We start from the raw sequence: 24495 nt of genomic DNA, 5'->3' as shown, positions 1-24495 counted from the left end.
CTTATGAAATATTATTAGCGAGCATTATCAGATGCTAACCTGCCTTTTACGAAACCAACTTGATCAGTTTTGATTAGAAGAGGAATGGTAGTGTCAAGTCGGGATGCAAGTATTTTGCCAAAGATTTTACAGTCATAATTAATTAACGAAATGGGTCGATAATTTTTACAGTAAGAATGGTCCTTGTCTGGTTTAGGTATTATAACAATTAATGCATCCATAAAAGAACCAGAAGCTTTGGCATCGGAAATAAAGGAATTAAAAATTTGGAGAAGTTTGGGGGCAAAAATGGAGGTAAAGGTATTATAGAATTCATCAGATAAACCAGCGGGTCCTGGGGCTTTAGACTTTTTCAGTGCTTTAATAGCACTGGTGATTTCTTGAAGAGTGATGTCTTTCTCCAATGCGCTAAATTCATCAGGGAGAGACGGTGGCGAAGGGAGGCCAGAAAAAAAGGTAGTTATAGCTGTGGTCAGTGGGGAATGTATCATCAGAGTAAAGAGATTTTTAATAGTCATGAAAAACAGCAGCAATGTCTTCATCTGATGAGACTAGCTTGGTAGTAGATTCATTAAGAATAGGGCCAATGTTTTTACGTTCCGACTTAATTTTTAAATAATTAGCTAACATTTTACCCGCTTTGTTCTGACCTCCATGGTATTTAGACGTAACTTTAAGCAAAATATTACAAGCGTCAATCGTTGCTAATTTGTTAAGTTCAGTTTTTGCTGAAATCAAATCATGAAGAGCGGTGGGCGATCTAGAGGTAAAATACGCATGTTCTAAGCCTTTAAGGTTCTGTATTTGAGCTTCATATTTTTCCCGTGTGGATTTCCTTTTTTTGACACAAAAGAAATGGTGAAGGCACGAAATGCAGCCTTAAAAGCATCCCAGATATTAGGAATGGAAGTATTCAACGGGTTGTTAATATTAAAAAATTCAGTAATAAAAGTGGTGGCTTCTTTAATGAATATTGCGTCTGATAACAAAAAAGTATTACGTTACCAACGGCTAAATTGGGATGTGGTGAGGGAGAAGTTCAAAACAGCATAAACAGGGGCATGATCTGATATGAAAATAGAACCAATTTCAGATTTTTGGAGAGAGGTAAGGAAAGATTTACTAACCAAAATATAATCAATCCTAGAATGGGTGTAGTGAACATTAGAAAAAAAAGTAAATTCAAGCAAATCAGGATTACAAGTTTCCCAAACACCATATAATGGACGGGAAGCAATGGCAGATTGAAAAGCTTTGTGGGGTTTATCAGGTTGAAATTTACATTTGGACAGTCTGTCAGAAAAAGGATCTAACCATTGGTTGAAATTACCAGCAACAATAATATTGGGGCAATCAATGGAGGACAGTAACATTTTAATGTCAATCCAAAATTTGGGGTCTGGTTTCACGGGACCGTACACATTAAGCAAGACTAAAGTTTTCTTTTGGACCACAATCTTTGCCATTACCCATCGTCCATCATTGTCATTTTGTGTGGATAAAATCTGTATAGGTAAGGCTTTATGAAACAATATAGCAACATCCCCCTTTTTGATAGAAGCAGGTGAAAAAACAACTTGTCCCACCCACTGTCTTTTCAACTTAAGAGATTCTACATCATTACAATGAGTTTCCTGAAGAAAAGAGATCTGAGATTTAAGCTTGGTGAGGTGAGACAGTACTGTTTGTCTTTTAACTGGACTCTCAAGACCACGGATGTTCCACGTGACAAAAGTACACATAATGGTGGAGAGGGAGAGGATGGAACATTTGGAGCAGATACACTTCAAGGATACTACAAGTGAAAATACACCACAGGAAAAAATTACAAAATACAACAATTACAAAAAGACCCACAATATCATGGTAAATAAACAAGGAGGAAAAGACAGAAGAAAAGATACAAGAAAAGAAAGAAAATGGGAGGAAGAAAGAAGAAAACAGATCAAGGAATAATATCCAGATCTGTGAGACAAAAAGCAATCGAGAGAAGGAGAGCATGGAAGTACCAGTGGAGGAGGACTCCATAAAAAGAGGTAAGGAAGAGAGGAAGGAAATAACCTCATAAAAAACAAAGGGAAATAGAACAATACAATAAAAAATAAAAAAGTGGTTAAGGAGATATGTCAAAAATAGGCGACATTCCTAAAAAAGAGAAAAGTCAAACATTAGCATGCGTTTCTATAACAGCAGTACATTGGAGGAAGAGATCAAGGATAAGTGTCCATTCCGTACGATGGAAGACCCTAGAGATAAGATTTAAGTTTTCCCGGATCTTCAAATGAGCATGTTCGACCATCGTGGGTTATCTTGCAGAGACATGGGTGAAGAATCCCATATTGGATGTTGAGTTGGCGCAGTTGGGGACGAAGACCAAGGAACTCTTTGCGACGGGCATTTGTTGCATTAGATATGTCCTGGGAAATGAAAATGTTATGGCCCGACCAAATAAGACGACGTTTAAGTCTGACTGCCTTATGAGCATTATGATGCCACGTGGTTTAGAAGCATTAGAGGCAAGACAACCCAGGTGGTGTGCTCTCTGTATGTTGAGGGGAGTTGATGTAGGTTGAAGGTCTAAAAGTTCAGTAAGAAATTTTTGCAGAAATAAAACCATGTTAGGACCTTCAATATTTTCTGGTAAACCATAAAGACGTAGATTATTCCTACGATTGCGATTTTCAAGGTCCTCAGTGTGAAGCTTACTCTCCATAGTAATCAATCGATCTTCGATCTGTTTCAGTATTTTATTGGTTGCAGTCATAAAGGGTTGGAGACCCCGGACTTCATCAAGTATGGAGTCCAAAACAGGATTTTGAGAAGAATGAATAGGGGAGGGTGGGTCATTTTTATGCCTTTTTGGTTTGGTTTCAGTTACAGATGATTTAGCAGAATGTAGGTCACTTGCCATTGTGTGATGAAAAAAAGAACACTGAAGAGATGACAAGGATGTAGATGCAGCAAGTAGGTCAAGATGACGATACCTGCATGAGGCAATTGACGAAATTTAATAGAAAAGCAGTGCAGAGATTCCAGTAAATACAAAGTCGCCTGTAAACATAATGCAATCCAGGAAATTGCGTTGCTAGTGTGAAGACAGAAACATCACTGCAGTCAAAGTCACTGGTATAGTGCAACAACATGCATGCAACTAAAATCTTTCCTTATTGCAGCACATGGAGAAAAAAAACAGTAGTATAATAGTACGGAAAGGATAGTAGGACTGGTCACATATGCAGCTCAGCATCTACTGTGAAACACCATGTTAGTCAAAACCTTGAGGGTAATGAAAATAGCATGGTAAACCATTAGTGCCCTTGATAGCAAATGAGTGTGGCATGGCACATGGTAGAAAAGAATATAAGAGGATTAAGTTCACAGACAGTAGAGGTAGCAAAGCAATTTAAAGAGGAGTAGAAGTAAGCCTAGTGACCAGAAAATGGCGGCTTTTCATGTCTGAGGAGAAAGGACTTCACGGCAGCATTAACAATAAAAACATGAGCTCCACAAGTTAATTCAAGAAAAAAGTTGCCAAAATATTTTGTAAAACAAAGGTAATGTGGTCGAAATCAATCCAAGAGTATCAAATATCAGTAAAATTCATAGAAATATTTAAATGTGAGGGACGCGAGCTCCGCAACCCAAAATGGCGGCCGCTCGCGTCCGAAAATTGGTAAAATTACCGGTGCTGCTGGAGAGGTAAAAACGCAGGGGAAATCCTTCAGGAGACGCTCCTCGGATTCCCTGCAGCATCCAACGCAGAAGTCTGTCCCATCATTCCGGTCGAGGGAGGAAAGGAGGTTCAAAAAGCGGTGAAGAGTCCCGCACTGAAGCGGAGCTCACACAGGAAACGCCATTCTGCCACGGCGCGCAAGCCACGCCCTCGCAAGTCACAATTTTGAGCGGACGGATCTTTCATGCCTCTCCAAATTGGATTACGGAATGGGTCCCAAAACCCGTTTTGCAAGTGTGAAAGGCTTTTCCAGCTCAAAAAATTGGTTAGTAAAAACAATTGTCATTTTGCAGTGTCAAAATCTGTGAATATGCAAAATAGCAACATTTGCTATCGCACAGTGGTTTTGTTCTTCATACCCTTGTTGCATACAGAGAATAAGTGGAGATACTATCCAGATTCATGGCTGGGAGACATTTCAATAGCATAGACTTAAAGTAGTTGCCACTAAGGAGGACCCCCAATAAGGTGAGGAAATGTTGAGTAATATAGCTGATATCCGTTAGTGAATGAAGGCCAAACAGGATTTTGGATAATAAATCATGTTGGCTGATGGTACTCTGAGATCGATCTGAGGGTCTTCAGCATATTGAAAAATTGGGATTTGTAGTTTTTGGGAGTAGGGCAGAAGTAGTATAATAAATATCAGTCCTTCATCAAGGTTTTCGGCTTTCACACTACCTCCTAGCAAAGACCTCCAGAGGGATCTTACAACTACTTTGAACTACATGAGCTTACTTACATGATGGAAACCTATCTGCCCATGAGTTTTCTGCCTCATTGTAAACTATGAATCGCATATGCAGACCTGCAGCCTTTCTTCAGCGATCCGCACTCTCCGGCGGGGTTTGCACTTTACAAATAATGTACATACATTCATACAATCAAACATTCAGTGTTTATTTTTCCTGCACCACAAAAACCACACCACTGCTCCACAGACTTGGGGGGCAAGCCAATCTTTAGGTGAAAGTCATCATGGACACCTACACACAGCCCCCTGAGGACACTTAGTAGCCCCCCCCTTCTAGCTAAATTCTCCTAATTACTGCCACCCATAACTGAAACACTTTCAAACTGCTTGCCCAAAATAATCATTTGCTATTGTAAATGTAATCAACTAACCAAGAGTATATAACCTGTCATTCCCCCAAGAACCTCATTGGTCTAGGACGACGCGGAGTTAAACAGAAAGCCCAGACTTATTTAACATCTCTGGTTATACCATGGAACACCTGTAACCCCTTATGTTTGTTTCTTAAAATATCTTTCTGCTCATTCATACCATTTACTTTTTTATTGTTGTTGCAGTTTCTATTTAGAAAGTAATCCGTTGATGGTCACGCCTCTTGCATGTGACTTCTTATAATGTCCAAAACCTGAATTCTGATTGAGCCATAGTATGTTCCAACCAATTTATGTGTCTTGTTATAGTTGTGTTGCAGTGTTATGTCTTTTACTTGCATTACTCTTACGTTCCACGATTCTCTGTTTTAAAGGTTGTGTTGTCTTGCCCACATGAACCTATTAAGTGGCATAGGTAGCAACGTCATACAATATAATTGGTCATTTACTACATGGATGGCACACCCATCTACTCCACTCTGATTCAGGTCCTTAATTCCACTGAGGTAGGTCCCACTGTACCAAGGAATAGTATACCAGAATGGACTACATAAGGCTAATAGAATCCTCAAATGAACATTGAGGGAATATCAGAACTCAGCTGACTCAAAGCTGTAAGAATATAGGGTTTCCCACAGTTATGAGCTCAGGGCTGTTCATTAAACAAAAACAAAAAAATAACTCATACAAAAGAAATTACAGGAGTAATTACGACTGCGGATACTGCATGTGAGCATCTATTTGTCTATTCCCATTTACAACAAAACATCTAGCTATTGTAAGATCTGAGACATACTTGGAAAGATCACATCAATAAAGATTTGAGAATACTTGACCAAGGTGGGTTTTTAAAAAAAAAAATTCGCATTGTTTAATTCATTTGCAGTGCAAAATAATCAAAAAGGAGTGAATAGCAACAACACAGTGCTCAAAGAACTGCTCTTGGAATGAAAGCAGCAGACTAAAGTGGCACATAGATGTTTTTACTAGCGGCAGTAGGACTATATATAGAAAGGAGAAGAAAGTTAGAGGAAGCCTGTGTTCCCAATTTGTTGTATCTTAAACAGAGTTGTTCCCTTTTTAATGTTCGACACAGTTTCGACCTTACTATAAGAATTCATGGGCCATCATCAGAACAAGGGACAGTGAGCATCTGAGGAATATAATGTGAACAAGCTGTACCATTTTTCAAGAGTGCATCAATTTCATTCTGGTCTTCTAAGAATACATTTATTAGAAATGAATCTGTCAGGAAATAAACACATTTCTTATTTAAGAGCAAATTGCCACAACCTAACGGACTATGTAAATTTGTGGTAAAGGCAATCCAAACTGCATACCGAAATATGCGCCTGTCCCTGTACGTTTATCATGGTCAGCAAGAAGCAAGTACTTGGTTGTCCCAAAAGTGCTGTTGGTGCTACAGAGTACTTGCTTATTGCTCACCCTGTAACTGCTTCACTAATGGTGCTCAGCATTGTGTGTTTAAGTGGTTTGTCTTTATATTCTGTTTTAGAATTTTTTTTGTTAGACCTTTTTTTAACCAGGCCTTTGTCCAAAAGAGGTGTACTTTGGCTAGCTGTGGCTTTGTATTGTAGACTGCAGTGTTGGCTGTAGAGTAGTTTGACAATATCGCAATGTGGTATATTCTCTATACTCTGCAGTCACAGTGTGTACTTTGGCATATAATTAACATGGTGTCCAAGTTCTCTGGTATAATCATGTCCCGTTGCTGTGATTAATGTTACAGGGCAGTAGTATTTGTCAGTACACCCCACCCCCAGTCATCCAGGACCTTCTTCAGGGTGTGTGACAAATAGCTCTTGCAGAAAAGGGTCTAACTGAAGATGCTGGGACACTACTACACTATGCATTTTGATTAATGTAGACATTGGTCCTTTCTAAATAGTCAACGTATCTGAGATCGATTAAATAATATAGAGTGAGTTCCCTTTGGGTGTACTCTAAAAAAAGATCTGCAGTATGTAACGTGAAGTTTTTTTAACTTTTCTCGCTGAGGGCCAGATATACAAGCATTTCAATTTGCAAGTCTCTAATTGCGACTTTTTGTGATTCGCAATCAGAGACTCGCAAAATGAAGTGTACTAATGTGTCTGGCACATTAGCAATTTCCAATGGGGTCGCAATTGACCTGCCTCATCAATATTCATGAAGTAGGTTGCAATTTGCCACCAATTAAGAATGGGCAATAGCACAGGGATGGTGACCTGCTGGGGGCAGCAGACCACCATGTCTGTGCTTGCTTTTAAATAAAATAATTTTTTAATGCAGCCAGTTTTCTGTAAAAGGATGCGTTTAAAAATAAAGAAAATTCTGTTTAATTTTTTAAGGGTGGGCAGTGGTACCTGGGACCACTGTCTGCTCTTAAAAAACGTTTTTGCTACTATTCGTGAAGGGGAAGGGGGTTCCCTGGGGATCCCTTCCTGTTTGCAATTGGCTTACCAACCTATTCGAAGTCGGTGGTAAACTGCGATTGTTTTGCGACCGCATTCTGGTCTCAAAACAATCGTACATCCCCCGGCGACTCGCTATTAAGAAGGGACACCCTTGGCACCCCCTTCCTTATAACGATTCCCAAACTATATTTTGCGAGTCGGCAATAGGCTACCGACTTGCAAAATAGGGTTTGTACATAGAAGAATGCATTTTATTTGTCGCAAACGGCCCAATGGCCCTTTTGAGACCAGTATAATGCATCGTACATGTCACCATACATTTTTTTTCTCTAATCGATTAATTGCTTCTACTTGAACTTTCTACTGATAATATCTTAGTTCTTCGTTACAAAACCCAATAAAAGGTCACTTCACTTTTTTTTCTTGAAGCAATAAAGGTCATTTAGTGACTCATATTAGGTTTAGCCCTTTTCTTAGTAGTTTGCTGAAGAACCATGGACCTTATGAACAAAGCAATTTTGCAGTCGCAGAATCGCAGGGTTAGCAACCCGTAAAATGGCTATTTGTTATGTACTAAACACAATTTAGTAATAGGTAACCGAATTGGAAAATGGGTTTAGAACCCATTATGAGTCGTTGTTTGGATGGGCTTTTTTAGGGCATCCCATCCAAACGGCGATTCATTAACAGTTGTTGCAATCTTTCTCCACGGAAATCTGGTTGCAAAACATTTACATTTACTAAAATTTCAAAGGCATTGTTAACCCATTATAATCCATGGGACCACTGCCAAGTCATACAAACAAACAAAACAGCTTTCTTTTTAAATGCAGAACAATATCCTGTAAGGGAAACGGGCTATATTAAAAAAAAAAAGGTTGACTACATTAAAACCGATCAATGACATGGTGGTCTCCTGACCCCAGCAGGCTGCAACCCCTGAGATGGCATCCAGTCGTAGTGAGTCACAATTTACATCCTACATCATGAATATTGATGAGGTAGGTTGGATTGCAACCCACTATGGTTCAGAATTTTATGACCCGTACATTGGTCGGTTCGCAAAATTTCCTTCATTTGCATAAAGTCAGTGTGCCGTAGGCAACCACTTTTTGCAAATGGAAATTTTGCACAGCACCTCTCTATATTTTTTTTCACCAAAATCACCCCTACCTTCCAATCCCCACCCTCTCAAGGCTCCAGCCTCAAGAGTCCCTACGGAAGCCTCTAAGGTTCCAGCCTCAGGTGTGCCTACGGAAGCCTCTAAGGCTCAATAGTAACTGCGCGCATCCAGGAGGGCTTCAGGGCTCTGAACTCCTTGGTCAGATCCTCTTTCAGCGGAAGAGCTGCTGTTTCTGAAGAAGTCTCTTATTCACAGATGAGTGGGCGGTGCGTGGACAGTGCTCGCTGTGTGAAATGTCACTTGTTACTTCTGCTTGTGTAGAAGCAGCTTTGTTGCTCGCAGCGTTATCTGCGATGCTGAAGAGTTTCTGGATGTAAAGGTCAGAATATAAAACAGGAAGCAAAATATGTTAGTTTCTGTGTCCCACATCACTTGTGTGTGGCTTCAAGAGACTGGTTATTTCTGGTATCACTGTGGTGGACAGTGCCATCTGTAATAAAAATAAAAATAAATCTGTGATATGAAAGGAGCAGTATCTCGTTACAGACTTTTTAGATCTTGCATACAGCTTTGTCTTTTTGGGAGATAGCAAGCTTTAAGCAACAAAATAGAGTTTTATGAAGAAAAAGAGAGCAGGGAGGAAAACGAAAGGGAGGGGAAAAAAAAGAAAATAGAATTATAATAAAAAAAAGAAAATACAGACCTATAAATAGTGAAAAAAAGACTGAGTAAGAAATAGTAGAAAAAAACATGCGACTGAGAGAAAAAAGAGGGAGAAGGCAAAAATAAAGACAATATGAAGAGAAAGGGGTCAAAATAATTGGTGGAGGGGAAATAAAAAAAGTATGACCGATAGAAGAGAAGAGGAAAAGATAGATTGAGAGAGAGAAAGATAGTCATACAGGACAGTAATAAACCCAGGGTGAGAAAGAATCCTGGGCAGTTAGAAAGAATGGGCAATGCCACCAGATGTGTTTGGGAGGCATGGCTGGCAAAAAGAGAGAGAGAAATGGGAACAAATACATATCCACAGAAAGACATCCATGGAGGTGAGGAAGGACCAACACCGAATGCGAACAGTATAGGAATGGGGTGTGAGAAGTTCCAGGAGGTAAAAAGAAAAATACATAGCAAGAAAGGAGGATCGAAAAAATAAGAAAGCATATACAGATGTTGAAAAGAGTGGGGAGAACCAGAACTTGGAAGAAAGAGGAAAAAACATACATGGTGGCAAGAGAAAAACTGAGAGGGAATGTGTGAAAAAATCGAAAGTGTAGATAGTTATGAGACAGTTTGAGGTTTTGTAGACTTGGAGGTGGGAGTGTAACTTTGGTATGGAAGTAAGAGAGTTAGAGAGGTAAATATCGAGGCAAGGCAGAAACTAAGTGAGATAGGGATGAGATGAGGACAGGACTTTGAAGAGATAGAAGTAAGAAGGTGATGGGACTGGGTAAAGGTGAAATAATGAGTGATGGTGAAAAGAGAAGAGCAGTGGGAGGCAAGGTGATAAAGAGACAGAAATCGAGTGAGACAAAAACTGAAACTTGGAGGAAACAAATTCTAAGAGCGCCGTAGGTGAGAGAATGTGAGACGTGGAGGTGACAGGAAAGATGTGAGAGATAGGGAAGATGGGACGAGGTTTCTATGGAGGGAGGTGAGAACATTTAGAATGAGGGATCTGAGAGGAAAATCAAAAGAGGCTAAGGTGGTTAAGCTAGGGAAACTGAATACATGTAAGCGAGAAAGCGAGCAGGATATATGGGGAAATTAGAAACCCAACATGAGACGTGGTACTTGGAAGAGGAGGAAGTGTGGGAATAAAAGCGATAAAGCAGGAACAGTGGAACAATGGGTACCACATGTTAACGGGGAGATTTGGAGAGAATGAGGAGCACAAAGAGAGTACTGGGAAAGATGGGGCTAGAGAGAAATAAGTAGAGATGGAGGTGAGATAATAAAAGGCATGAAGGGGGAATTGGGATAGGACTAAAATGAGACAAGAGAAAGAAAGGCATAGCGGAGGGAAAGACTGGCTTCCAAAGAACCAGGATAGATGGAGGCGAGAGAATAAGGGAGGTGACGTGAAAGTGAACATGTGATAGACGGCCGTATGTGAGGAAACAACTTCAGTGGGATTTGGGGTTAGTAAAGTGTGGGTCTTTGTACCTCCCTCAGGGCGATTTTTGCAGTTTTTCTTGTTGCCCTCCACTGAAAGTGGTGCTTTTATCAACTTCAATGACGTCATTTCCTTTTGTGTTTGGGGGTTTAAGATAAGATAATTTCACATCTACATTGCTAAATTGACACAGTTGACCTGCCATTGGTGCCAATATTTGTAGTTCATCGTATATAACATTCTAACTTCCGAAGCACTTGTATCTGTATCCTGCTTTTGCACCATTCATTCTAAGAAGTTAGTCAGAGCAACACCTTGAGATGAACTACCTGCACCACATGCCCGTTCTAACTCTGTTGTGAGTGCTATCTACACCTAATCGTTTTCCAATATTGTATGGACCTTCTGCTAGAACAACATTCATCTGAAGAGTACAGAAAAATCGACTTTATTTGAGAACTACCAGGATTATGTAGTATACTGCCCAGATGAGGCAATAATATACTAGCCTTAGAGCCCGCCATAGTGGCTCTACTGGCCATTAAAGGCCTGGTCTGGCGTTTAAGGACCGAGCATTGGAATGTTGCTGCTCCAGGCTTATACCGCCATTGGAAGTCCTCGGCACTCCATTGTTTTCAATGAAGATCCCAATAATCCAGTGTTCTAATATGTGATGGACCATTTGTGGCCACTACCTCACCACCAAGGAGAACACTCACAGCATCCATAAATCCAAACAATCTTTCAATGAATAGGCACAGCTGTATGAATTCATGGCTCAAGTGGTGAAAGCCCCAGTTGTAGAGACTTGGAAGCTCGGGATGACTTGTTGGATCCATATCAAGTTAGTAAGTAATATTTATTGTTTAGTTAATTAAAACCTTTACAATTTCCATATAAAAAACGTAAAAGCAGCAAAATTCGTTTTCAAGAACCGTTTAAAAAAACATATAAAATCTTTCATAAATAATATTAGCATGCACACAGCAGTTGCGATTAAATGTTTACACAGGCCATCAGGTAAGAAAAAGCGAGGCTCAGTTCTCACTGAGAGAGAGGGACTATTCCATCATCAGTTAGTTAAAAACAGCAATGAGAGAGTATTTACTATTCGCTGCGACCGGGCAGGTGATGCCAAGATTAAGCATTCTGGTCGCTTGGCGCTAGAGCTTTTGTCCTTACTGCTTCCATGAATTAAACAAAGCGACACGCTAGTTGTACATCTCCACCTTCGAAACATGCCTTCACAGCTTGTCTGCAGGTTCTTATCCTCGTATGTACAAAGAGAGGCTTTAATAGCTGTTCCCGTTCAGCCTGTAAATTTCCGCATATACATAGTAGGTGTAATACACTTTCTTTGGCATCCTCACGTAGGCGGCATAATGTCTGACCCTGAAGTCGCTTCCACAGGGGAAGGTGCGGTAAAGATGGTAAAATACCCTATTGCAAATGGAGATATTTTTCTTTCCTCTTTCTACTGAAGACCGTGCCTAAATATGGTTGTGGAGAGGATTTATCTTTATCGTAACTGTGTACCACAAACCATCGTGGGCTCTTTCTGTGAGTGTTGCCTTATCTTCTAGTAGTGATAGCTTCTTCACTGTTTTATTAACAATTTGTTTAAAACAATGATATGACCCTGAAGCGGTCCAGAGTACCTTCAGTCCCAGACGATCTATTGATGCTGTCAAATAAGTCCTTGCTGCACACTCCCTCTTTAGATGTATCTCCCTCCATAAGTGTGTTCAGTGTGCCTGCTTCAGAGTTTTTTATCCTGTACCAAGCATAAGCTCCTTTACGGGATTTTTCTTGACTTTGCATGCCGAATTCTAGCCTTATCTGGGCTGGCGAGACGTATTTTGGTAGACTAAATATTATTCTGGCAGCTCTTGAAACAGTTCTGTCCAAAGTCAGTGCATCTCTTCCCCTCAGACACTCACCCCATAACAGATTGCTGGGATGAGTTTTGCTTTCCAGACTTGTAGCAGTGGGATAAGGCTAGGACCGGACGTTTTCTGTTTTATCGATTTTATGGCAACTGCAATCGCGTTGCCTCTTCTTTTGATTGCTTCTATTGTAAATTAAAAGTCCCCTTGTTATCCATGATCACACCTAGATACTTATATCGGTCAACTACTTCGATTGGGGTGCCTACCATATGCCGGCAGTGTTTAGAGGTTTCCTTCTTTGGATGCATCCTCATAACCTTTGTTTTATCATGGTTAATGGATAATCCGTTAGATGTTGAATAACGACTACTTGTGTCCAATAAGCGTTGGAGGCCGATAGGGGTCTGGCTGACAAGTACGAGATTGTCTGCGTACAAGAGGTTGGGAAGTGAAAGCCCACCCAACTTAGGCGAATGAGAATTGCAAATATCCAGTTCTGACGAAAGGTCAGACATATATAAGTTGAAGAGAGTGGGTTCCAATACGCACCCCTGTTTAAGCCCCATAGTTGTTGGGATTTTCCTGGACAAGTCCTTCCCATCCCCTAACATATCAAGTTAGTGGTAAATCCTTCCTAAACTGTTCCTAAATCAATAAATGAAAATGTCTGTCTGTAATAATTGTATTATAAAGTGCTCTAATTGCTGCAGGTGTGAACACTGGTGTATGTACAGCATCAGTCTGATAATTGTTAAAATTTGTAAATGAGTAACACGTATGTGTTTTTCTTTGTTTTAGACGTTGGTGAATATTCCCAAGAAGAAATTTGCAAGGTATAAAAAATAATCAGGATTTTTCTGGCTTTAGTATGTAGCTTTTCTTCAAGCTAGTTCCTGTATTTCTAACAAGGGCTGTCTCTGTTTCATTTCAGGATCTGGTGGTTTTCCTCAATAAGTTGGTAAGGCCTTTATACCTAATCTTTCCTGTTTTTTTAAGTGAATGCACCTGGGTTATGGAACTTTCTGCATAGACATCTACCTTTGCAATTGTTAGGTTAGTGCCAAACGTTGCTTGACAAACATTTATGTTCTTCTTATGGCTTCTTAGTATGCCTTGCATATCTTGCACAGGCTTGAATCTCCTAGTAGCACCTTCGTACTCACGCTTCTTCAGGATGAGTTCATGGTGACGTAGGCCAGTTGTTTCCGTGCACCCATGTCAGCTCTTCAGCCACATGTAGAGGAATGGCTTCTATAGGATTCTTTCTTGTTATTCCTCGGTTGACTCTGTAGTCTTTCTTTGGTGGCAACTGCACTGCGTGCTGGCAGGTGCCGGGTCGCAGGTTTTACTCACATTCATGTAATGTGCTTCACAGCTGACCTGGACATTTCATATTTTTAGAGACAAATATATTTCAGATAGATCAATATTAGGCTCACAGCACCACCTCCTTTTTTACTTGCTGAATTGGAAAAATATTTTCTGAATCAAATGTATTTTTTTCTTTGACCAGACACCTTGGTAAAATGTTCTGTAAAAATTCAACAGTTTGCTTCTAATTAAAACGTAGCTGTCACCTTTGAGAATCGTAAAAATAACCAAGGTATCCTATTTTACATTTAGCAATATGGGAGTTTTCAAATATATCTATTGGTGGAAGGCGGCATAACAGTGACATTTCCATTGACATAATCTGAGGTTTTGGGCTGTCATCACTGCCTTCTGAGTTCTGAACCCATAACTTTGATAGGGAATTTCTGATCAGAATCAAGCCATACATTTCAGAAAAACATTTTCTCTGTAAGAATAGTTGGTTCATGTAATACTACGTAACGTTCGATAAATATGCAGCTTTAATATGTTAATAGCATGTATATATGTGCCTTTACTTGTATCTTATTCTTTCAATTCACATCCGAATCAACCAGAGGCAACTTTTCCATTTTAACTGGTGTACAGTTCAATCCAACATAAATAGTTTGTAGTCATTGTCTCCCTAACAAATATATATGCATTTTAAAAAATGTTTGTGAACAATCTGCCCCACTCAACCTCTGTAATTTAGCAAAGATTTACATGTAGCCTTGTCCTAATCAGATATTTAAATGGTCACACTGCATAACCTTGCAGATCCATTCAAGATATTTCTGAGGCTTTTTCCAACTGTGTTGCCCTGAGCATCCCCCCTTCATGGTCCAGTGGCTATATGTATCCAGCTCTACCATCTACAGGCACTGAATGTCGTGATATTTGATGTGCTTCACGCACAGGTCTCAGGGTAGGGGAGAGGAGTTGGCCTAACGGCTAGGGCGGTCGACCTCAAACCTGGGGAACCAGGTTCGAGTCTTGGCAATGACGCTCAACATCCTGTGATTCTGGGCAAATCACTTAATCTCCCCAAAACGAATGTGTGTCCTCATGTTCACGTAACTGGTGCTATGTAAAGCGGTCTGATACCCGATACCTTCAGGTCAAGTTGCGCTATAAAACTCCGTAAAAAGATTCTAAGTCTCACACGAGAGCTAGGGAAGGAAATCATGGCGGACACATGACCAGCCTCCCGGGGAAGTGGACACATGTCTAAGTGGCCGGTGTCATTAAAAAGCAGATTCACGTCTCAGGCATGACTCTAAAAAGCCTTCCTCACTGGAGCAGTCAGTCTCTTGCCAGGTGCATATCTGGCTGGCAAGTAGGGCTTTGCTGACGTCAGGCACACCTCAGAAATGCCAGTAGGATTTGGCCATCATTGGTCGTATGAGGCCCACCTGTGAAAAGGCCAGTAGAGTTTGAGCAGAGGCAGCCACGTGTCTGACACAATACTGAAAGGCCGGTAGGGCTGGAGAAGAGTCTGCCATTACAGGTGAACCAGTGACTGCCAGAGCTAAGAGTCGGTCACACGCTAGCCACACAGCCTCAGACCTCCCCAGCCCCATCTTACAGGCTGTAGGGCTGGGTCAGAGCCAGTCGCATGACGCACCTCTGGAAAACAAAACTGGCTAAGCTGTTGCAAAAATGCGAACCTGCAGAGATCAGGAGGGCTAAGGAGCTGCTCCTTTGAAAACCAAGTAGGACAATAGAAATGACAGATCGATGGCCTGCAGAGGAGGGTGGGCTGCAGCCAGTCACATGCCTGGCTCACCTCCAACAGACCATTAAGGCTGGAAGAAGGTTCACTCAGATGATTGTAAGATGCATTGTGCACTTCTAAAAAAGCCAAAAGACTGTGAGGAGATGACCTGATGGGCAGGGCCTCGCTTCCGCCATGTTTTAATAATAACGATTAGTAATGTTGTGCAATTATTACTCGTTTTGTTAACCATGGAGTGGTTGAATGCTAAGTCCTTCACCGCATTTTATCCTTCAGCCTGCAGATCACACACACATGCATTTCAACAGTGTCTTCTCAGCCCACTGTGCTATCTTGCGAGCTTACCAAACATAGAGCAACGCGATACGTCAGAGAAACACGCTCAATGTAGCTAGAGCAAGACATTCACGGGCTTCCCAGTTTATACATAGGCCAACATGCATGCAGACTCCGTGCATGCTCCCCTCTGCCCTTTTCACCCTTGCACACTCACCCCCCTTACAGTGCGAAGCTGTGTGGATGAGCAGGCAGATAGCCATGCATGCTCTCATGACCCACTGAGCAGTGACAGGACAGGTGCCAGGACAGGTGCCAGGACAGGTGATAGGACAGGTGATAGGACAGGTGATAGGTCACAGGTGCAGCAGCAGGCGAGCATTGACAACGTCTACCTCTTCTGTGTGTTTCAATATGTATCAACCACCTTTAACAACAGAATGCACACAAAACATATTTTTAATCAGGGTACTTGCCCATCTGTTTCTTTTCCTGCATTACAAAATACAATAAAACCTTTAAGAACATATGTTGTGCTTATGTGATAAGGTCAGCATGCATCTCTCTATGCACGTTGTTTGCTTCCCCTTTAACACCATAATATGCAAGTATATACACATTAAAACACAAACCTATTGGGTTTGCCAGGGCATATTTATTTCTGTTTGCCATAGCTGCTACAGAGGAGTGACTGTGTGTCTCCGTGAACCTCCCTGGATCTGTGGATGTAACCTTACGGTTAGAGCGTTCGACCTCCGGACCTGGGGAACCGGGTTCGAGTTTCGGCAACGTCGCTACACATCCTGTGATTCTGGGCAAATCACTTAGGCATAGATGCATCAAGCGATATTGCGATCGCAGTCGCTGCGAAACAGCGATTGCGTTTGCAATTTCCGCTCCCACCATGCATCAAGTACAAAAGCAGCAAATAGCGAATTCACAAAACAAAGAATCGCAAAACCATTTGGTAACCCCATTGCGATTGCTTAACAGCGATTACCCACACATTTAGCAAAATCAATAACGACTTTGCAAACAAATTGCGAATTCGCAAATAAATTGATATTCCCATTCATCATAAATCGCAATTGCGAAAATACCATAAATCGCTAAATACGAGTTGCAATTTAAGGAGATGCAAAACCAGGTGGTAACCATGAAGTCCAATTGGTGAAAAAAAAAGTGGCAAACAAGAAACAGGTGTTGGATAAATCAAACACACTTAAGGAGACTCAGTAGGAGCATGAGGAAAGTCACAACAGGTCTCTACATCGTGGCAAGGCGGCTGAAGCTCCAAGCGGCAGCCCAGAACCGACGCAGGATCCAGGAGTGTATCTTCCGGCTGCGGATTACACTCCTGGGCCAGACTGAAGAGGAGACCTACTCCAGATACAGGCTCAATGGGACAATGATAGAGAAGCTCATCAGAGACCTTGACCTCCTGATGCAGCACCCAACACGGAGGACCAATGCCGTGCCCACCCATGTCCAGGTCCTGTGCTGCCTGCACCTCCTGGCCTCCGGCAGCTTCCAGGGGATAGTCGCATATGCAGGGGGTATATCACAGAGTACACTGTCACGCTGCCTACAGACTTTCCTGGACGCCATGCTGAGCTGGATACACCACTACATCACCTTCCCAACAACCCAACAGGACTTAATGCAAACAAATCTGGACTTCGTTCACACCGCCCATTTCCCCCATGTAATTGGCTGCATTGACTGCTCCCACATTCACATCTGTCCACCCGCAGAGACCGAATACATGTACCAGAACCGCAAGTCATATCACTCCCTCAACATCCAGATGGTCAGCAATGCGAAGACCATCATCACAGACATTTTGGCACAATACCCGGGGAGCACGCATGATTCGTTCATCTTCTGGCACAGCGGCCTACACACCCGCTTGGCCAGTGGTGAATTTGGCGAGGGACATCTCCTAGGTAAGTACACATGCCCACATACAGTATGTCAAGACCATGTTGCTGCGCATAACAGGCACTGACCCTCTGCTCTTCTCTTCAGGTGACAGCGCCTACGGCCTCCGTGAATACCTCCTCACCCCATACCTCAACCCTGCAACACCACAGGAACGGCGGTACAATGCTGCGCATATACACACCAGAAATGTGATAGAGCGGACATTTGGCATGTTAAAGAGTCGATTCCGCATCCTCCACAAGACTGGCGGGGCCCTCAAATACCGGCCTGAGGTCTGCTGCCGCATCGTGGCCGTGTGCGCCATACTCCACAATATTGCCACCAAGCGGAGGAAACCTGTGGAGGTATCTGGTAGTGAGTCGGAGGGGGACAACCTGCCACCTGCACATGTGCATCATGCACATGGGGAGAATCCTGCTGAAGGTCACTGGCGCTGCGCTAACATCACACTGAACTATTTCTAGTGCACCCATACTCCTTACACAACACTGCACTCATGCATGCCACATGAATGATTGACATGAGGAAGATTTGTGTTCAAAATAAATCTTTTGTTCAATGAACAAGCTCTCGGTGTGCTTTAAATCTGCAAACATTTGTGCTACTGTATTGAGACATACAGGCTCTTGTATCCTGAGCAGGCGTGCGTAGTTACCTCACCATGGCACTGCCGAAAATGTACAGTCACTGGCGCCTCCTGCCGGACACACCCTGTCGCCTCTCAACCTCCACGTTGGGAGTGTTCTGCTGTGATACAGCGTTGGGCCAGGAACTGCGGCGCCTTTCTGGTTGCACCAGCATAGACAGGCTGCTGAGGCTAGATTTCCCCTCACTGGCATCATCCCCCTTCCTTCATTGGCCATGGCCGGCCGCCTGTTGGTTCTCCACAGCGATGGTGACCTGCTCCAGGGCCCTTGCAACATCTGCCCAGCATTGTACCATCTGTATCTGCATGGCCAGTGACCTGCGCGACAGCTGGGAAGTGGCGTTCCCAATCAGGTGGTTTGAGCGTGTGTAGGCTGATAGCCGTGTCAGCAGCTGCTTGTGGTGTCTGCGTGTGATGTCCTGCTGCGCCACCATCAGTTGGTTGCTCTCCTTGATGGCTGCGGTTAGCTCCTGCACACTCTCATTGAGTTGACTAATGTTGCGTGCAGTTTTGTAGAGCTGCAGCTGCATTGCTGCCATGTGCTGTGCCTGCTTGCGGTGCACAACAAGCATCCGAGCCTCAATACCAAGGCCTAGGTTATGTGCCTGTTGCTCCATGTCTGCTGGGGTGGCCACAGAGCGCAGCTGCCTCAACCTGCTGCTTGCTTGTGACCACACAGTTGCTGTCCGTCATGTCTGCCTCCTGGGTGGGGGTGGGATCTGCTCCACTGCCATGCATGCCGACTGGTGAGGTTGTGCTTCTCCTATGGCTGCAGGGGTGGCCCTGTGTCTTTGGGAAGGTGCTGGTCCAGGAGCTGATGCTGGCTGGCTCTCTCCCTCCGTCTCATCAGGTGTCTCCACAATGTGGAGTGTCTCGCTGTCAGAAGTCTCAGCATCTGAAGCACCTGTGATGTGAATGAGTGCATGATTAATGATATGATTCAGGCACCTGGGATGTAGCAACATGAATGCAGGCTTGCATTCCCTGACTGGCTTTAGAGGTATGTTTCACTTCACTATTCTGACTGTTGGTGGCTATCAGGACACATTGTCACACTACAGGTCCCACAACGCATTTGGGCGTTTGGGAGGGGCATGAACTGAATTACTGGGGTTACAAATATGGCTTGCTCTGAAGGGAATGGGCATTGTTAGGGGACGGGGTCGCAGTTGCATGGCTCTTACCTTGTGATTGGTGTGTGGCGCGGGTGGTGTCCAGTTGCGTGACCCCCACGCAGGCTGCAGGGTTGATGGTGTCCTCCACTAGGTCCTCCATTGGTGTGTTCTCGGGGACTGTGGAGTCTCCTCCTCCTGTGACCAGTCTCCCCCCCAGTCTCTCCGCAATGCGCTCCTTGGCACGGCCTCTGAGGTCGTACCACCTCTTTTTAAGGTCATCGATGGACTGGTGCGTGACTCCCACCATGTTGACCTTGGCCTTGATGCTCAGCCAGATGCACCTCTTGTTAGCCTCGGGCACCTTCAGGGGCAGCTTCCAAAACAGCTGGTCATGGTCCCTGCTGACTCCCTCTATCAGAGAACTTGATTTTGCGCTTCCTGGCTGTTTCACTTGGTCCTGCAGCTTCCTGGGACATTGTGATATCAATATGTATCCTGTCTTGGGACTGCAGGGTGTGTCTCTTGGAGCTCAGTGCTATGCCTCCTCCTCTATCCAGCTCTGTGATCCAAATGAAGCATGTCATCATTGTGCTCAAAATGCGACTTCCCGTTTTTGCGATCTCGCAATCTGCGAGATCGCTATTTGCGATTTCGGTATTCGCGAAATCGCAATTTGGGGTTGGGAAACAGCCGATTCTGCGATTTAATAGCGATTTTAACAAATTCGCATATGGCGATTGCGGCCGGTTGCGATTCGCAAATATTTACTGATTTTGGTGATGCATCCCATTCTGCGAATTCTGAATAGCGATTCGGTATTTTTCGCTATTTGGGATTCGCAGATTGGGTGCTTCATGCATCTGGGGTTTAATCTCCCCATGCCTAACAAAAACTAATGTGCTTATCTGCAACGAAAGGGGTGCACTGCTCATGTAAAAAGCTTAAAATACCCGATGCCTCGGCTAGTTCGCGCTATATTAAACTCCCAAAAAATAAAAATCCTGCTCCCTCACTTTTAGGTCATTTGGAAGATACTGGTGAGGGAGGAGCTTTCTGTTATATTTCTTATTTTCATTGTGTGGTTTACTGATGGCCCTGTATGTTATTTTCCTCTGCAGTTATGTAGCTTTTCCGGCTTGCGTTTTGTATGGCATATTAAAAGAAAAAAATGTGTGCTTCTTTCATATGGGCTTGTTGGGTTTCTGTTGTATTTTGCACTACTGACATTATTGCGCTTTGCTTAGTTTATTCATGAAAGTAGAGTTTTACTCCAGATTCCCAAGCACAACATTAGTATTTTGTTGTTTGGATTTCAATGGGGCATGCTAGTCATTAACCATGATAATGCTGGATTGGCTGGCAGCATTAAAGGCGTTGAGACCTCTTCCCCTGCTATTGTTTGGGGTTTGTCCCTGTTGATTTATCACTGCATCAATGTATGTTTGCACATTCCTCCATACTAGCACCTCTCAAGGTAGACCTGTTTATAAACTTGCGCTGTGCAGCACATTGTCTGCCTCCCGTTTTCAAGATCACGGCCGGGGGAAGATCCTTCTCCTACCTCGCAGCAAAGACCTGGAACACACAGCCTCTCACCCTAAGGCAATCACCGTCACTGCCCTAATTCAGTGGGGGACCTGACTCTTCGGCTGAACCAAATTGCCTTGCGACAGCTCTGCAGTCCCTCCCCTCCCTACCCCCAGCGCCTTGAGACCCTTACTGGTGCGTTATCACGCTTTACAAGCCACTTGATTGATTGATATAGGAAGTTAAATTGAAATAGTTTGAGGCATGCATTTATTGAGGTATGGTATATATACTGAAGGGTGGGTGACCATTCTGCGTCTGTCAGTAGTTCTCCCAGCTCTACTTCCCACTTAGATCTCAATGAGGTCAGTGCTTTGAGCTTGGCATCCCTTTTGGATCTATAGCCAATCGTTATGAAGTGCCTGTCATTGCCATGTGTCCCAGTGTCCGTGTGAGGGCATCTGTCTCTGGATCCGTCCCAATCTCGCCCCTTGTAGATGCTTAGTCAAAGCAGCATGAGTCAAGAACTGACCTGAGAGATGGTCATTTGCTTGGAGTATTACATCAAAAGGCTAGAGGAAAACCAGGCGCATAAAACTCCCCAACTGGTGTGATTCCTGCTCCAGTCCAAGAGGTCTTGTTTACTCGCCTTCTGCAACATGCTGAAGTGTCCACAATGGAATTTATGAGGCGCATGGGCCCGCCTGCTGATTGTGGCAGTACCTGTGCCAATTATGGCGCGCCGTTCTCAAAAAGAATGAGTCTGGGTGGGTATCACAGCGTTTATCGAATACGTATTCCCAAAAGTCTTGGAAGGCAATCCTCCGTTCAGATATGCAAGCTTGGGAGATGCACCTGGCCTCAACCAACTAGGTACACTCTAGAGTTGAGAAGCTAAATTATGGGACTCTAAACAGTACCGCCCTGACTTGGTCAGACACGGTCGCTCCACCCGCTCCTGGCCGTCCTTGTACCCCTGCCTGATTTGGTATCGTATTTGCTCTGTGCCTGACTGCTGACCGACAGTATTAATTCATGTGCCAGACAGTGCTGATCGTATTGCTGCTATAATCATTTTTTGTGCCAGACTGTGCCGATCGTATTGCTGCTATCATTAATTAATGTGCCAGACTGTGCTGATCATAATGGCTGGTGTAATTAATTTCCACGCCAGACTGTGCGTCGATCTCGCCCTGCATTACTTTGTTATTGGTTGGTGCCCCGATCTCTCCTTGCATTACTTTGTTGTTGTTTGGTGGTGCCATTTTGTTGGTCCCAGCCCGTCTCCCCTCCCCGCTCCCAGCCGCTTCTCCCCCGCAGCCCCACCCCCGCTCCCTACAGCATCTACACTCGATCCCATCTCCCTTCTCGCCATCCCGCTCCCGCCTCCCAGCTGCTCCTCCCTCGCTCCGCCCCCTCCACTATCCACTTATGTCAGGGAGACTTACGCGCAGCGGGCGCGCCAAAGGTAAGCCCGTCTACACCCGTCCGCGCCTGGACCGCGCCCAGCGCCAGACCCCCTGGCTACAGCAGAAACCACCCCTCCCGCCTAGCATACGTCCTCTCTCTGCACTCAACACCGGCCGCCTCCCCGACTGCCATCAAGCCGTCCCAGGACCCACCCATGGACCCTTCACCTGCCAACCCTGCAAGTTCTGCTGCATCAGGACCCACACTACATGCACAAACGCCAAACAGAGCTCCGTCAATAACCACCTGAAGTGCATCCTGCTCAACACCCGTTCGGTCCACAGACACGCCATTGAACTATGGAACCTACTCGACACCACAACGCCGGACGTCGCCTTTCTTACAGAAACGGGAATGAACGCCTCTTCAGCGCCCAACATCGCCATAGCCATCCCGGACGGCTACAAGATCATCCGAAAGGACCGCATCAACCAAACAGGAGGAGGCATCGCGATCGTCCACAAGAACACCATCCGCATCACGACCAACTCCGACGACACCCTCACAGCAGCCGAACACCTTCACTTCCAGATACACACCGACCCCAAGACCACACTTAGAGGCACCCTCATCTACAGACAACCAGGACCCCGCACACAATTTTGCGAAGACATCACTGACTTTATCAGCCCACACGCCCTCCCCTCCGAGGACTACATTCTCCTAGGGGACCTCAACTTCCACCTGGAAAAAAACAACGACAGCAGCACATCCACCCTTCTGGACAACCTCGCCAATCTCGGACTCAAACAACTGGTAAACACCCCCACCCACTACGCCAGACACACGCTCGACCCAATCTTCTCCTCAAGCAAGCACATCTCCTTCTATCACGCCACAGGACTCCACTGGACGGACCACAGCTGCGTCCATTTCAACTTCAGAAAGACCACGACCCACCACCACCCAAACAAGTCCCCCGCAGAAACTGGAACAAAATTACCACCGACCAGCACACCACATCGCTAAACCAAATCCCTCCCACCAACTCATCATACCCAAATCAATCAGCAATCAGAGTGCCACCAAGCCACACCACGACGCACCCACGGACCCTTCAGCTGCCACGCCTGCAAATTCACCTGCATCCGGACCTGCCTCGCACCAACACCCGCCAAGTCGAACACCAGCAGCACCCACCTCAAGTGCATCCTGCTCAACACCCGCTCCGTCCACAGACACGCCATCGAACTCTGGAACCTCCTAGACACCACTGCCCCTGACGTTGCCTTCCTCACAGAGACCTGGATGAACGCCTCTTCAGCTCCCGACATCGCCATCGCTATCCCAGAGGGCTACAAGATCGTCCGGAGGGACCGCAACGCCAACCAGATGGGAGGAGGCATCGCCATCATCCACAGGAACACCATCCGTCTCACGACCAGCACCGACAACACCCTGACCACCGCCGAACACCTGCATTTCCAGATCCACACCGACCCGAAGACCACCCTCAGAGGGACCCTGATCTACCGACCTCCGGGACCACGCACCCAATTCAGCGAGGACATCGCCGACTTCGTCAGCCCGCATGCCCTCCCCTCCGCTGACTACATCCTCCTGGGGGACCTCAACTTCCACCTGGAGAACAACAACGACCGCAATACCAGCACCCTGCTCGCCAACCTCGCCAATCTTGGACTCAAGCAGCTGGTGTCCACCCCCACCCACCTCGCCGGACACACACTCGACGCAGTCTTCTCTTCCAGCACAGACATCGACTTCAGCCACGCCACAGAGCTTCAATGGACGGACCACAGCTGCGTCCACTTCACCTTCAAGAGAACGACGACCCACCACCACCAGCAACAGGCTGCCCGCAGAAGCTGGAGCAAGATCACAGCAGACCAGCTAGCCACCTCCCTGAGCCAGCACCCTCCTGCCAGCTCAGCGAACCCCAGCCAGGCCGCCGACAACCTCACGAAGTGGATCAGCAACTGCGCGGACAAGCTCGCCCCGCTGAGGACCCCGCCCAGCAGACCCGGCAGCAAGAAAGCCCCATGGTTCACCGACGAACTCAAGAGCT

At 44.7% G+C, this 24495-nt stretch overlaps 1 protein-coding gene across 1 annotated transcript in view; it reads left to right on the top strand.

Moving 5' to 3' along the window:
• Nucleotides 1–24495, top strand: part of EPHX2 (epoxide hydrolase 2) — a gene marked incomplete at its 3' end in the record, with an annotated part of 433424 nt that overhangs the window by 278483 nt on the left and 130446 nt on the right. The window contains exons 9-10 of the mRNA XM_086948495.1: nucleotides 13202–13236; nucleotides 13335–13361. Coding sequence (XP_086804621.1) covers nucleotides 13202–13236; nucleotides 13335–13361 — 62 coding nt within the window. The remainder of the gene's footprint in view (nucleotides 1–13201; nucleotides 13237–13334; nucleotides 13362–24495) is intronic.

The sequence above is a fragment of the Lissotriton vulgaris genome, unplaced genomic scaffold, assembly GCF_964263255.1.
Source record: "Lissotriton vulgaris unplaced genomic scaffold, aLisVul1.2 SCAFFOLD_254, whole genome shotgun sequence".
NCBI classification, from domain to species: domain Eukaryota; kingdom Metazoa; phylum Chordata; class Amphibia; order Caudata; family Salamandridae; genus Lissotriton; species Lissotriton vulgaris.
This window is presented reverse-complemented; position numbering and strand designations above follow the sequence as displayed.